The sequence below is a fragment of the Electrophorus electricus genome, chromosome 9, assembly GCF_041902795.1.
Source record: "Electrophorus electricus isolate QZ-2024a chromosome 9, ASM4190279v1, whole genome shotgun sequence".
NCBI lineage: Eukaryota > Metazoa > Chordata > Actinopteri > Gymnotiformes > Gymnotidae > Electrophorus > Electrophorus electricus.
The window spans coordinates 22,347,501-22,362,800 of record NC_137505.1 but is presented as its reverse complement, the minus strand read 5'-3'; the positions used below and the strand labels follow the sequence as shown (position 1 = coordinate 22,362,800).

At 39.3% G+C, this 15,300-nt stretch overlaps 3 protein-coding genes across 6 annotated transcripts in view; 2 read left to right on the top strand and 1 right to left on the bottom strand.

Moving 5' to 3' along the window:
- The first annotated feature begins 2,748 nt into the window (after positions 1–2,748).
- On the top strand, positions 2,749–6,165 carry LOC118240800 (neuromedin-U). 2 transcript variants are annotated; one of them, XM_081720853.1, is made up of 8 exons: positions 2,749–3,063; positions 3,336–3,382; positions 4,803–4,856; positions 4,980–5,006; positions 5,161–5,214; positions 5,310–5,384; positions 5,609–5,648; positions 6,041–6,165. In XM_081720853.1, exons 1-7 carry the CDS (start codon positions 2,982–2,984, stop codon positions 5,645–5,647), a joined length of 378 nt encoding a protein of 125 aa, XP_081576979.1. In that variant the 5' UTR covers positions 2,749–2,981; the 3' UTR covers position 5,648; positions 6,041–6,165. The 2 variants fall into 2 exon arrangements, with proteins under 2 accessions (XP_081576979.1, XP_081576980.1); XM_081720854.1 differs by having other exon boundaries at positions 5,604–5,648.
- An 808-nt stretch (positions 6,166–6,973) lies between these two features.
- Positions 6,974–9,577, bottom strand: LOC113568965 (phosducin-like 3). The gene is given in 6 exon segments (XM_081720495.1): positions 6,974–7,659; positions 7,924–8,132; positions 8,294–8,443; positions 8,596–8,686; positions 8,921–9,038; positions 9,418–9,577. Coding segments are annotated over 6 exon segments (720 nt in total). The 5' UTR covers positions 9,424–9,577; the 3' UTR covers positions 6,974–7,513.
- Positions 9,578–10,830: 1,253 nt separating this feature from the next.
- Positions 10,831–15,300, top strand: part of tbc1d8 (TBC1 domain family member 8) — an 89,810-nt gene continuing 85,340 nt past the window's right edge. Inside the window, exons 1-4 of one of the 3 annotated variants that reach the window (XM_081720489.1) lie at positions 11,136–11,274; positions 14,010–14,155; positions 14,884–14,994; positions 15,141–15,259. In XM_081720489.1, the coding sequence (XP_081576615.1) occupies positions 14,119–14,155; positions 14,884–14,994; positions 15,141–15,259 (267 nt within the window). In that variant the 5' untranslated portion in view covers positions 11,136–11,274; positions 14,010–14,118. Of the gene's footprint in view, positions 11,275–12,770; positions 13,256–14,009; positions 14,156–14,883; positions 14,995–15,140; positions 15,260–15,300 lie in introns of all 3 variants that reach the window. The other 2 variants (XM_081720490.1, XM_081720488.1) reach the window with 2 other exon arrangements.

Below are 15,300 nucleotides of genomic sequence, written 5' to 3'. Positions count from 1 at the left end.
AGTAATATTATTCAATAAAAATACTTTCAAACTTTGCCATTTTAAACAGCAGAATTCTAAATGTTGAGTTTTTTAGCACTTTTGAGACAAAAATAGAAATCAGAAACCTCTCCCTTTATCCAAAATAAGATACCTCTCCCTGTATTGAAAGCAGACTGAAGTCCACAGAAATACATATGTGCTCTCATTACAATAACAGAGGCCACGTGTTCACCTCTGTCCTCCAGGGAAGCATATATAGATCATTTAAGGAGATGCATGCAAGTGCTCACATGATCAGTTTCTTCAGCTTGATTTAACAGCTACATAGGAAATGGACACATCATTACCATAGCACAGTAAACCTTTCTCTGAAAAGTAAGAACTGGGGTACCCGTACCAGAAATATTGTCAAATAGCGACTTCCAACCAAAGAAAAATCTTCCAGCCTCACTGAACTCTGGAAGAACTCCACTTGCAGTCTTAGCAGGCTTGAAGTTGGTCATGTATTACATTTACATTTAACACATTTGGCAAACACTTTATGGAAAATGGCTTACAATTTTCAGTCATGTTACGGAGGTAGGCAGGTGTAGTGTTAGGATTCTTGTCCAAGGACTCTTACTGGCATTGCCAAGAGTGGAATTGAACTCCAATACCCAAAGGTGTGGGTGGGGGCAGCAGCGTTGCTACCTACACTATAACAACCAAACCAAACATGCTATAATTAGTATATGATTGGGTGAATTACTAAGCCCTTTTACATACACAGTGAATCACTCCAGTGATTCCAGCCATCCCCTTGACAGTAATGTGCTGTACTTGCTCACTTCCTAGCAGAGACCCCATATCTGCTTCCAATCAAAGAGATAACACTATCACATAGTTTCATGTGTTCCCAGAATGCAGCTCTCATTTGTCTGAATTAAAACAATAGTTGTGCTGCACAGTTAGGAGTTTGCCTTCCTCTCACTTCATTGGCCTGTCGGGGGAAATGTTGAGGTTTTATGATGCAATTGTTTGGGGCCATCTGATTGGTTGGTTGAGAATATTCTTCACAAAGGCTCACATATACGCAGACACACACATACATGCAAACACACAAAATGTATCTCACAGCCTCAACATTGCTCTTGTAAGTCTTTATTATCGGTTTGGTACAGACCAGTTGATTAAAACCAATGACTGACCTTCTTCATATTAAACAGAAAAAGTGCTTATACAGCTGTGCTTACTATGGTAAAATTATGTGTGTCATTGTCTTTTTATCCTTCTTTCTTTACCAAAATTGGAATATTGAAATTAAATTAAACTTTTTTTTTTTTTTTGGCTTTTCATTTAGAATACCTAACCTGCTTACCCTACGCAGTATCTCATGTACTCCTGAGTTCGGTTTGTGGGGCTCAAGTCTTTAAGTTGCAAGATCTGTTGCACAGTGTTTCATTTATTCTAGTACATGTAGTTTTGTGGTCATTTAGAAGAGGGGACTAAACACAAAATGCGCTATTCTAAAATAACAGAATTGATATGCTGAGAAATACCTGCCAAAAAAAAAAGGTTTAAAAAAGCAAAAAACAACAACTAAACAGTGGTTGACTTTAGTACATGTGGGAGAGAAAACGTATATGTTTGATCAATAAGTAAACCATCAAATGGGACACAGCAGCCGCACTCAAAAGTAAGTTTTGCTGTTGTTTTTTTCTGCTGCTTCACAGACGTCATTTACTACGCACGATTCGCCCAGCTTATACCCATAGTTTGGTTTTAATCGATGCTCAAGTTATTAACCTTATAAATCTCCCTCTGTGCCCACTGCCCACAACAAGCCACACACACACACACACACACACACGCACACGCACACGCGCACACACACACACATTGAGCGACAGCGACGATAAATGGCTATGGTTGTTAAGTGCAAAGAGACCCTTGGAAATATCTATCCAAAGGCCGCTCAGAAACAGGACAATCTGTTTGCTTGTGTAATGCGTATTATGGGAGTCTTACAATAAAGGCAATTTCCAGCTCATAATGAAGTCAGGGCTCTACCAGATCGGAATTGCTTTTCCTCCTGGAGGTGACCACACTGTTTCGCTCTCTCATCCTTTAACATGTGTTGAACTGAGTACTTTACCGTGCGATTAGTAATCTTATGCCTCTCCCGGGATGCGGCCCATCGCTCGACAAGTGTTAAGTATTCCAGCAAACACTGAACATAATGCACAAAGTCTGTTTTTACCACTTATGAAAAAAAAATCTAAAATCTAAAATTAACATTAACAGTGCGATCCAATCTAGTGTACCCTAGATACCTTTATTCATCTCTTTTTATTTCTATCTTATGCGTAATTGCTGTTAATGCATCGGGTAGAGCAAACTGGTAGTTTCAGAGTTTAGCAAATAATCAAATCTGAATTAAATTTTGATTAAGAGCCTTCTCTCCACGCAGGACCGTTTTCTTTCTTATCCGTACAAACTGTCCACAAATATCATCAAAAACCCTCCAGACGTTGCGCTTCAACCTGCCTGCTGTCTTCTTTGATCTTCTTCGCTATTTTTCCACTAATAGAACCATTTTACCACAATATGCATTTGCTACATAATTCAGCGTTCCGTATTATTTTTGGATATTCAACTTCCTACAATTTGGCAAGCGCTCCAAACAGATAAAACCGGATGACGTTTACAAATTGGTACTTTTTCACATTTGCGCGTTCACGTGTGACGCATATTTTTTTTCTCCAACAGGTTAGCGCAAAGGCGGGGGGTCGTGATGATGCCCGGGGGCACTTTGCTGGTGTTGATTGGTCACCTGTGTGGTAGACTACTGCCCTTTTTTATAGCTACTGTTCATTACCTACTCGGGTACCTCGCATGGTTTCATTTCTCGGCTCAGAACGAACAAAGCGCTCGGTAACTTTTACCGAAGTTGACAGCAGGTCAGAGCTGCGTAGTCTCACACGACGAAGTGCACGGAGCGTAATCGGAACTTTGAGGAGATGGGCGACACGTTTTTCAGACAACTTTACGTTCTCTATATAGTAATCTGGTGTATCACCAGTTTTTACTTAAAAACTGTTGGTAAGTAGTCTACTTTTTGATGAATTAATTAAACTACCAGTTTATTGACATTTTCTTATTCCATGAAATGAGTTTTGCAGCGTTTGTGAAATCAACTTAAACATTTGATCAACATTTGTCAGTCATATTTTCATAATTAGGCATTTCTTTATTCATAAAGGTAAATCTGACCGATTGTATAATTATTCCAATTTTGTAATACCGCTCATATTTAAAATAAATTTGAAACGGCTCTATTGAAGTACAACGTAAATGTTTACCTATGCTTTCAGAAAGTTATCCACTGTCAGACTGTGAAGTAGATGGTGATTATAATCAGGTAAGTCAAGGCAGGACGTGAGAGCACAGGCAATGAGATTCGCTCGTGGCATGCCTTTTGTCTTACCTTGCACATTGTTTGCTTGTCGCTCATTCGCTCAACATGATGCATAATGCAAAAAAGCAGTCTATGCCCACGTACATATTTTGCGCAGTCTATGTACTTATACATATAGCTTCATATTAACTGCGACTGAGTATTCTATCTATCTATCTATCTATCTATCTATCTATCTATCTATCTATCTATCTATCTATCTATCTATCTATCTATCTATCTATCTATCTATCTACACTATATTATATATGTTTTTATATAGAATGTAATGCCTTTATATGGATATTCTATGATTTTATATAGAAATGTTACAATACATACTATTTACTGTACAAATTGAGTTTCATATTGAGTCTGCTTCTCAGAATGGCATTGGGCACACGCACATATAGACACACACACACACACACACACACACACACACACACACACACACACACACACACACACACACAGGTAGGTACCTATTAAATTATCTTTAATATGATTTAGATTTTCTGCAAGTCTTTCTGGCATGTTTGTTAAATGTAGACCTGGACTGAAGTACCACACTGTAGGTCTACTAAAGTGTGCTAAATCATGATCCATGCTCTAACATTACACAAATGTATCACTTTCATGACATATATGTGAACAGTATCTCCATTGTTCATACACTGTCTCTAGATAGCTATGATGTCTAAGTAGGTCTACAGAAAATCCTTTCCACTTTTAAATATCTATCTTCTTTGAGATAGTTGAACTCAAATTTAATTAATTTAAAGACATAACTGTTCCTTTAGCTGTTCATAGTTTAAAAACTAAAACATGAAGTCCATGGAAAATCCTTTCATTTCAGGTAAAGTGTATAGAAAAGTTAAAGTTTGTTTCACCAGTCCTGAACTAGTGCTGCAAGAAGTAAACTTTAAATGTGTTGTTATCTATTCTGATGCTCTTAATCCCCAGATGTTACTGAAAGCCTGGATTAGATGGTAGAGGTAAATATTATGGGGTATGGGTCCAGTGAAATGATAACTTTTGTAGATAAAGGGTCAGCCTTTTAGGAAGGAGAGAAGAAAAATCTCATGAACTCAGAGACAATCCTGTACCCTTACATCTCCAGTCTGTACCCTTACATCTTTAACTCTGTACACTCACATCTTTAACTCTGTACACTCACATCTTTAACTCAGTACACACACATCTTTAACCCTGTACACTCACATCTTTAACTCTGTACACACATCTTTAACACTGTACACTCACATCTTTAACTCTGTACACTCACATCGTTAACATTGTATCCTCACATTCTTTAACGCTGTACACTCATATCTTTAACACTGTATGATTATGATAGTCACAATGCATCTCTCTGCTTCAGGGTTCAGATCTGCAGAGTACTTTGTGTGGACTCATTTGGCGAGACCATAACCAGGTGAAAGTTATATGCAGTGTCTTTGTACAAATCTGTGTGTGCACTCTAATTACTTGTAAATAAGCATGTTTCTTAGTCTAAGCATTCATCATCTAATACATATTTGTATATTCGGTTTCTCAGGAGCAGATCCAAAATGTCTTCAAACGAGTGAGTATTATGTGTCTGGCTGTGCCAGCCATTTGATACCTTTGGATTGATAATTTCAGAGTAATAAGCATTTGATAATAGCACCCTGTCAAACTGAGTATAATGCAAATACCAAGAGATAGTACAGACTCTTTAAATCTCTTTTTTTTTTCAGTTTTTGTTTCACTATTCCAAAGCACAGAATTCTCTTGGTTCTGTTGAGAGAGAGGTAAAGCCCCTCGAGAATTCTTTACTTAACTTTGCTTAATTGCCCTATGAAACATTCTCCTTGAACATGTACTGAACTACATATTCTTTATCTAGTCACACTTCGTCCACCCGCTAATGCGCCTCTCCCCCAAGTTTACCCAGCGCAGGAAGAAACAGCAGGCATCCTCGGTAGGCCTGGTCCCATTTTCCATCAGCTTATACCATCTGAAGAACAGATGTATTCATAATAGGCTCACCATTATAGATTATAATGATGTCAAAATGTATAAATATTGCTAGCTACTAAGATCAGGATTGTGAGCAGTGGTTTTAATGGTCACAAATCAGATGAAATATGATGTCAGTGCTCTGTGACGTCTTGTGTCAGTGACCTCATCTTTCTCTTAGAGAAGCTGAAGGGGACATGCAGTCACTCAGACAGACTCGTTTGAGGTGATGTTTACTTCGGCCGACATGCCGGATGTCATGTAGTGGTGGTAGAGTCAGACAGCTAATCTCACACATGACTCAGCCTATCAGTTCACATATCTGCACATCATTACCCACTACCAACTACCATTTGAGAGATTTAGTTGGTCAGATTTCTGGTGATTAAGATGGCATCTTAAAGCTGTACTTACCCACACTACTGTGTGCTTCATAATCTTCTCTGGGTTTTAGATTCTCAAAATCAACAGGCCACATTCTAAACAAATGTCTAAAAGATGCAATAATCAGTCTAATCCATCATGTGCAGTTAACATGCAATATCTAAAACTTCTATGCATCCTTATTCACCAAGTTATTATTATTTTTAATTAATTAATTAATTTATTTTTTTGCAGATGTCCTCTGTTCTTTCCTTGGATGCTCTGCAAGATGGGGAACAAGGTCTGGGCTGATCCCAACTCACAGACCACTCGAGCTGTAATTGAGTCAATGTTTGTAAATAAATTGAATCTCATGTTTTTAGTGCCATGTCTTTCAGTCTTTCACAAGCACCATTTCACTGCCCATGCACTCATTGTTTGCTGTATTATTTTAACCTTGCACCAACACTCACAGTACTAATTAGCTACAACTCTCCTATAGGTATATTTCAATTATTCTGGTGCAATTATTCTGTTACCATTTACAACTGGTCAGCTATGCCATAACATATTAATCACTGGTCAGTTTCTGATCTAGAGTTGCACAATATATTGCTTGTAATTCGTTAAATAGCAGTACTCTATTAGAGAGCCTTCTACAAATTGCATGTTGTGACCCTGACCAATCAGACCTCGTAATCTAGATATTTTTTGGGTTTCAGTCTAACAAATGTAAACTCCTTGTAAAATATACAATAACACCATCTCAATATGTAGATATCTCAGTACAGTATTTTTGTCTATCCAGCAGCCCAACTCTACACAAATTCTGTCCTTTATTAGATTGAGTTGGTTTACTGGGTCAGTTTTTTCCATATTGGAGTAAATATTATATATTATTAATAAATTATTCAGCACTATTATGATCACTTATGACCAGATATTATTTTGTGCTAAGAAGCAGATTGACTGCAATCTCTAACTATGCACCTCCAAGGTATTTCCAATAAAGAGCTGAGTATATGGAATTTTATCGAAGACATCAACTCTTGGATTTGTTGCTGTTTACATAAGCACACTTGTACTGTACTGTCCTGAATGTCTCTAATCATAATATCAAACCTGATCATTGCCCTGAGGCCATAACTAGCAACCAGCTTAATCCTAACACAAAAACTAAGACACAAGGGTTTTTACTCATTTAATTTGAAATATAAGGTCACATGTCATGTTTACTATATTTATAATGTGTAGACAATACACAAATCAGAAATCCAAGGGATTTTTATAATAACCAATGGGACCATTTGTATAAAAACTGTTTAGGTGAGGAACATGTATAATGACTCATATATACATGACATAAATAAAATACCACTTTCAAATAGCATTTCTGGAAGGTGTCAACCGTTAGCAGACCTAAAAATCATGATGAATTGAAATTTTGCATCTTTGGAACAAGAATCCTTCATCAGGCTTAGCTTCAAAGTGCAGTTCTTAGTCAACACCACTAGAGGGAACATAAGCCTGACTATAGTAAAGAGGACTTAAGCACTGTGAGAAGTGCACAGCACACTATATTCAGGAGAATCAGGTCAGCAGCTGCATTTTGGGTGTGGAACATGCTGAAACATGACTCCTTGTGTATCAAACACCACTGGGTGGAGGTGGGGTGGACCACACACTTCAGCTGTGGGCCCTGGCTGAATGCACCCGTGAGCCAGGCATTCAGTCATCGTCAGATTCGTCACTGTCTCTGCGGCTGGGCACGGAGCACCTGATGGACGACAGCAGCTGATCCTGGATCTGCTTCCGTGGATTTTCCTCCAGGTCTGTCTTCACAGCACCTGCCTCAGCCAGGCGCCACTCCAACTCTGATAAACACAGGCAGCAGCAGGAGGGTTACACACACGCCAAGAAATCCCAGACAGCTTTTGGTATTAACTGATTTCCAATTTTTTTTTAAACAAAATGGAGTACATAAGGTTCTATACTGTATAAGCATGAACTTGAAAATCTTTGAACTTTAGAGGGTTCATAAATGGTTTAGGGAAGGAACATTCCTAAAGTCATCAAAACTTGAGCGAATGCAGAGGATCTGAAATGTATCATTCATCATTCTTTTTCAACATACATACCATCACACTTGAGGTTCATGCCCCCAAAAACAAGTGGGCCGATGAACTGGGCCTTCATCTCTCCCTCATAGTAGACGAACACAGTGGGGAGATTCCTGTCGGGGTAGTTGGGGATGCATGTTGTTGAGATGGACTTCAGGAATTTGGTTTGTGGGAACTTTCGAGCCAACTCCGAGAGGTGCTGGTTTATGAGTGTGCATAGAGGGATGCTGGGAAAATAAAGATCATCCTTATCATCAATGTTATGAATACTGTGCTACATAATAATCATCTGTATGGCATAGGAGACTTTTAAGTTATTTTACTACACAAAAGCACATTCTTGTGTATGCTTGATGACACACATGCTCACTCACTCATTCATTCAGGCTCTCATCCTTGTTTGTAGAGGTGCAGTACCACCCAGATTCCACTGCCAGCCTTGTTCACTTCCTGAATGTAGTCCTGACCAGAAATTTCATTCACCTCACCAAACACATTTTTTATCTGGTTTGCTTTCCACTCTGCAAGCCTCTTTTGCCTGGGAACAGAAACAGCAATACTTTAATACATAATAAAGATCATGTGCTTGCATTCATTTTACTGATGAACTGTAGGTCAGACTTTCTCAGGAACTTAAAATGCCAAGTTTCAGGCATTCCAAAATGCTAAAGGTTCTAGGCCAGTACTCACCTGTACATCTCTATGGCAGCCTCATCCTCCTCACTGAACTCATCCTCATTCTCTTCTAGCTCCTCCAGAGTCATATTCTCATAGGTCTTCACTACAGAGACAGAGGAATCAGACAAATTCCACAACAAACCACCCAAGGTCAAATCAAGCCTAGCAGAATGTACTGCTCCAGTGTTCACATCACTCAGGATCAATGTCTGGAAGCTTAGAAACATTATTACCACCACAATAAAGAGTCCTAAATAAATTACATTTATAGATAAAACAATAGCTTGTGGTCAATACACTCATTCATATTGTTTTCTTGGCATTTGACGAATCTTACCAATGGACTGTTGGTGAATATTTTGTTCCTCTTCTTTGTCCTCCTTCGGAGTCTCTTTAGGAGGGAGGATACCTTTTTTTCTGAGAATATCATTCCACTCAGTATCTTCGTTCGGGTCCTTGAGTCAAGACATGTATAGATTAATTACATAGAGGAACTGTTATTTGCCAACTTATGATGAATTACCCATTTTATTATGAAGCTACTTCCACAAAATCTGAGTTTAAGATCCAGAAATCAGACTGGACGCGACACTACACAAAAAGCCAGCTACAGATAGTCCATTAACCAGTTACCTAACCAAATCTAACTATCCAAAAAGGAATCCTTATTCAGTGACCAAGCTAGCTAACACAGCTAACCTAACTCAAAGCTTACTAAATCATGTTTCCTAAACTTGGCCGTGTTTAAAACACAGTTAGCTTCGTTGATATCATTGATATCATTGATCTCCGGATGGCCGAAAAAACGAAAATAAAGAATAATTAAAGACAAACCTGCATTTCTATTACTGAGTTGGTCTCTCCGTCAAATTAGACTGTGGCTGTTCCGAGACGGAAATAGAAGGACCAGACATAAATTAGCTCCGACTGGATGAAACGTCTACGCATACCAACAAACGCGCTTTCTACTTTAATGCTAACTCTAATAATTTAAAAAAACCAATTCCTAGGCGCATTACTATTTATAAAATTGTTTATACATTTTATAATAAATGGCATTATGCACTGATAATACTGAGCAAAATAATCTCAAATGTGACGAGAGTTACAGCGTGGGACAATAATACCGGTTGCACCAATATCCGAGTTGAGCCCAAATGGCCATATAAGGGTTGCAGCGCACGACCAGGCGAAGCTGTCAATCAGGTCGATCTGATCATCTGGAGAACAAATAAACAGTGTTTACTAACAGCCTGTTTTTTTTTTTGTTTTTTTTTGTTTTTTTGTTTTGTTTTTTATTTTATAGCCCTACCTGATAGTAGGATAGAGTATTGATAAAGATTACTTGTTATTAAAATGACTAAATTGCACACGGTCCCTCCCGCATAGCTACGGGAAATGTTTCATTACTGGGGGAAGTGTTGGCTGGATGTTATTTTAAAGCTACTGTAAGGACTAATTACTGTTTATGCAAGCACACACGGGAATACAATGTATGAACACATCATAAACTGATATATAGGTATTTATATATAGGCCTACATACACAAGACATGTATACTTCACCTGCCTTTTGTTTTAGTAACAAGTCACTCGTGAAAGAAGCCACTGCTACTCTGTGCAAATGGTTTGGTAGTTTCTTCAGCTACAAAGTAGGTTTATTTGGTCTGGCCCAAACTAGCATCCCCTCCCTTTCACAAATTTGATTATTCTTACAATACGATACTGTAAATATCGCCATAGGTTTATGGACTAAAATGAATGCTTAAAGACAACCGATTAGCACTAAATGCAAGACAATTAAATCGTAGTAAATACTGTATTTTTGTAAAATCAATGAACATTCAATATCATACACTGCCAAAAAACAAACAAACAAACAAACAAACAAACAGAAAACCAAGACAGGCCTCTTAGTGTGTGAGGAATAAGAAATAGAATACTTTCAAAGGTTTAAGATGAGTTGACAGATGGTAGGTCTCATATAAAGTTAGTCAGAGGCAAACTTATATGAACATCAGAGGCCAAGGGACCATTAAAGGCCTTCTCTAGTCATTAACAGGCTATAGTCTAAGCCTATATCTTAGTTGCATTTAGTTGCCTTTCCAGAAGCCTCTTCATAAGGGTACTAACCAAGGGCTAGAAACGTTACTTTGAAACATTCTTTCAGCCGATTATATGTAATCGGCTTCATTTATGCGAATAACCGAATAGCCGAATAACCGGCTCCAGAACCGCCTTCACCATTTCGACAGCGTGCACGGAGGGGCTCGTGTGGACTTCCGTCTGTTTTCCTGCCGTGTCCTCTTGAGCCAGCGAAGATCCGAAAACGGAAGTTATGTCTAGATCGGTGCGGACTGCAATCTGGAGAACCAAACCGTGAGCCAACAGTGCCCGGGCTCTCCTGGGCGACACATGTCGAACATGGATGCATCAGACAGCTAGATAGCTGCGATCGGGTGTATCGTTGCCGGGACCCCAACCCCATTTAGATATCACAAGAGACAAAAGATCGGCGTTGTCCGCGTTTCGTCCGTGGACTCGCGCTGTTTTGCGCAGCGAGGATGTGGCTGACTCCAGATGAGGTTTCCCTGAAAAGCGCGTTGAAGCTCTGGGTGACGGAGAAGACGAACGACTATTTCCTCCTGCAGCGAAGGAGGGGACATGGCGATACTGGGGGTAAAATTACAGGTAAGGCACCCCCTCCTCTTTTACCTAAACTAACTCAGACCTGCTCTAATGCTGGTAACATGAAGGTTACCAAGTTATAGGGCCCAGAAAATTGCACTACGAAGTTGTTATTGCTATCAACAGGAGGTCGATTTTGATTTAGTTGTAAAATGGTAGCATTTGCTATGAAATGTATGCCAGTAAATATTTGAAACCGTTCAAATGAATCTGAATGAAAACCTTTAGCAGATGACACTCCCACACCACAATTCCTTTTAACCATGGAATTGTCTTTGAGAACGTAGCACTTTAATCCAAACAAAGGAATTACAGTAAACCACTTATAAACAAAAAACAATGCTCACATAAGCCTTTTGTGTTGTACTTTTTAGCTTGTGGACAATGAAAAAAGTTGCATCCTGGTTAGGCTTTTGTTTTCCTCTCTGCCAGGGAGTTTCCTAAACTGAGAACGGGTTTGGTATGTGGGAAAGTATCCTGTCTCATATCCACAACAGCTGTCTCATTTCCAGAAAAAAGTGTGTGTGTGTGTGTGTGTGTGTGTGTGTGTGTGTGTGTGTGTGTGTGTAAGTGTAAAAACCCTATCAAAGGAGAGGACTTTGGGAAGGTAAACTATCAATTCATGTTTCCTGGTAATTTAAATCAAATTTTTTTTTTTTTATGGATATGGAAGTTTTTTTGACAACCTCAAAAGTTCAGAAAACTCAAAAGTTCAGGTAAAGCTTTTGTTAACAGTGGTGAAGCTCAAATAATAAAAATTTAAGAAAGTGTACTGTGACACCGCACCAAGTTGGAGGAAGTGTGTATGCTGTATAGACCAGTGCCATCCCTCTGAGAGTGGGGCAAATATGATCTATAAATGCAATTTACTTACTCATTCACCAAAGGAGCTGGCCAGTTAGCTTATGATTGACTACTGAGAGCTGAGCTTGTGACCTGTTCTGAGTGAAAGCTATTTTTCTTTTTTTACTCAATGTGGAAACTTGCTTATTCTTCTTCCTCTTTTTGTCACCTTCAGTGGTTAAATGAGGAAATGGACAGCTGTGGTCTCATGTTAATGCATATTTATTTAAGATAGCAGCACACAGAGCCAACTCAGCATGCGATTGGAGTTCAGTAAACTGCTGTTTACAGCCAATCTCTTTCACGTCAGTGATACCATTAACTGTGAACCTACCATGACCCTGGTAATATTTAAAGCCAGTGTTAGTGTAGCAGATTAATAATTTCTAACCATTCAATTGGGAAACGTTCTAGTTAAATTTTGTGCAAAATGGCTTTTAGTGTAAATGTTGAAATTGCACTCAAATGAATCACAGACAAGGTTTTCAGCATCATCTTTAGAAGTCTACAGTTTTGTGCTGTGGAGGTATTGCAGGCAACTTTGCATTTGTGTTTGGTGTCATTATTAGATTTGTCTACTCTCTTTGTCTGTGTGCTCTGGGACCTGTTCAAACAGTAACTGTTTACTTCTTCACATCCTTCTCTTCTCGTCCCAGACAGGTCTAAAGTCCCACCATTCTCCTAGGAATCAAATCCCCTGCTCAGGTCACTGTAATGGGAATTTATAACTTTACCATTTCCCTCAGGATCAATAAAGCGTAATTTATCCTGTGTATTCCTACTGCAGTAACCTCAAATCTGCATGAGAATTGAATGCATTTTTGAGTGAAACATTTTGTTGGTGTAATTTTTTTTTTAAAGGATATTTTTCTGACTGTCTGTTTAGAATATACCTAACTGTTGTCTAGTTTGAAGTTTAAAAAAAAGCAGGCATAGTTTTTGTGTGTTTTTTACTGTTCTGCTATTACCCTTTTGACTTGACTGTCTGTTTCTTTGTTGTTTTTGTAAGAGTTGATCCTTTCCTCCAACTCCTTTTCTGCTGCAAGCTCATCACAGACTCAGTGGGCATCATTAGTCCAATTGCTGCTCAGCAATCTAATTAGCTCAGTAATCGAAAGGCATCTGTGCTCCTATTAGGAAAGTGAGTGGTCCCTTTGCCCATCATCCTGCTGTAAGAGGCCCGTGCTGCACTGTGGTTTTACACTAATGTTTTCATTGTTAAACTCATCCCATTAACAGGAAATGTTGAACTAAAATGGCATGTGAGCTTCATCAGCTGTGCCTGAAGTAGCATGATATAGTGCTCCCATGTAAAGGGAGAGACCACAGCAAGTGAGGGGCCTCTGATTCTCCTGCGCAGTGAAAGCTCTGATCTTTTTGCCACAAAGGTCTGTGGGCCTTTTTTGTTCCAAAACAGCAGCAACTATGGACGGAATGTCGATGCAGTTCTCTGCCGAGGTTTTTTCATTTAGTCACATGGGGCGAGAAAGCTGTACATTTATGGGTCAGTGTTGATCAGATACTGGGTAAAGTAACTTGGTGCTAAGCCAGTGCATGCCTCTGTTCCAAAGAAAACTGCTTTAAGCCACATACAGGGGTATGTAATTCTCTCGCTGTGCAACTTTTATTCATAACATGTTTTGATATGCTTTACTTTTTTTTCTCAGTGTAGTATTTAAAATAAGATTCATCTGTAGATAGACTGTAGGCTTGTTGATTTATTCATAATGTGTTTTGATATGCTGTTTTGTTCAGTGTAGTATTTAGTATAAAATTCAACTGTAGACAGACTGCAGGTTTGTCGTCCATCTGCAGTTCTGAAACAGCATCTTCCTGATCTAGTAGTGAAGAAATGGCAGGCAGTCAATCTTTTTCCTGTCACTACCTCTTCACAGCAGAGCCAGACAACAGCAGGTGGCCCTCAGAGGCTGGAGTCACTGGAGCTCTGAAGAGCTTCCAGCAGTCTCATAATGTGAGAGCTATGAGGTTCAGGAAGGAAGTGTAATGGTGCCGTTTTCACCGTGTCTTCACCATGTTATCGGTGAGCAGGACAGACAGAATCACCTCTGTGCCCAGCCTTTTGCTGGTAAACCCATGGGAACTTTCTTATTCTGCCTGTTAAATGCAGGCATGCTATTAACTGCGTGTGTTAGGAATTCTGAAACAGGGACCTGTTAAGTGCAGAAAGAAAATCTCTTACAGGACTCATACATTTTGATTATGACCATTTGCTAAGTACCTCTGTCAAACACATGCTGCATGTCTGGATTAAAGGGAGTTAATAAAATAGCTGAACAAATTATCAGGCAATATATGTAGACGTGAGTGCATACAGGTTTGGGCTGCTGGTTGTTCAGAGAGCAGCTCCTGTTTTCTTTTGGAGTGATATGCTTGTTTTCTAGTGGGAAATTGTGCCATTTTTCAGGAAAAATCTGTTGGCTTTCTCCAAAGCAAAAAGCCCAAAGAGGTTTAGAAAAAAGGAAGTTGAGCCATATTACTTCTCTGCTGTTCCCACACCTAGAAGTTGTGTAAATAAGTACACAGGACTGGATTATATTGGATTTAAACTGATCTGTCATTAAGGCAATCCAATTAAGACAAATGATAAAAAACCTTTTTTTAGCAACTATCTTGTTTATTGACAGTTCTATTAGTATTCGATTTTAATTTTATGTGATTGTCACATCGTGTGCGTGTGCGTGTGCGTGCGTGTGTGTGCGTGTGCGTGCGTGTGTGTGTGCGTGTGTGTGTTTATGTATGTGCATGTAGGTATGTTGGTGGGGGCATTGGACACTGTTTTGGATTCAAATGCTCGAATGGCCCCATTCCGAATCCTTCTGAAGGTGCCAGGGTCCCAGGTTAGCTGGGTTATCGCCAGTGGTGAGTCTTCTCGTATCTCGCTACGCCGTTTGAGCACATGCTGCATTTGGTGCAAATGCATTGACTCACTGTGGTGGCAGTGAGGTCATATAGCTGTGCAGACTTCTAGAATGTGTATATTTGTGTGTCTGTGTACACACACACAGGAGCCACAGCAGAGGAGGTGCAGAAACACTGGCGATGGCTGGATCAGAACCTGCTGCCGTATATGGCTGTGTTTGAGAACAAGCAAGATGCCGCAAGCTTTGCACAGGGCAAAGTCAAGGTGCCTACGCAGACTCACTCCCACTTTAGAGTCCAGTGAAT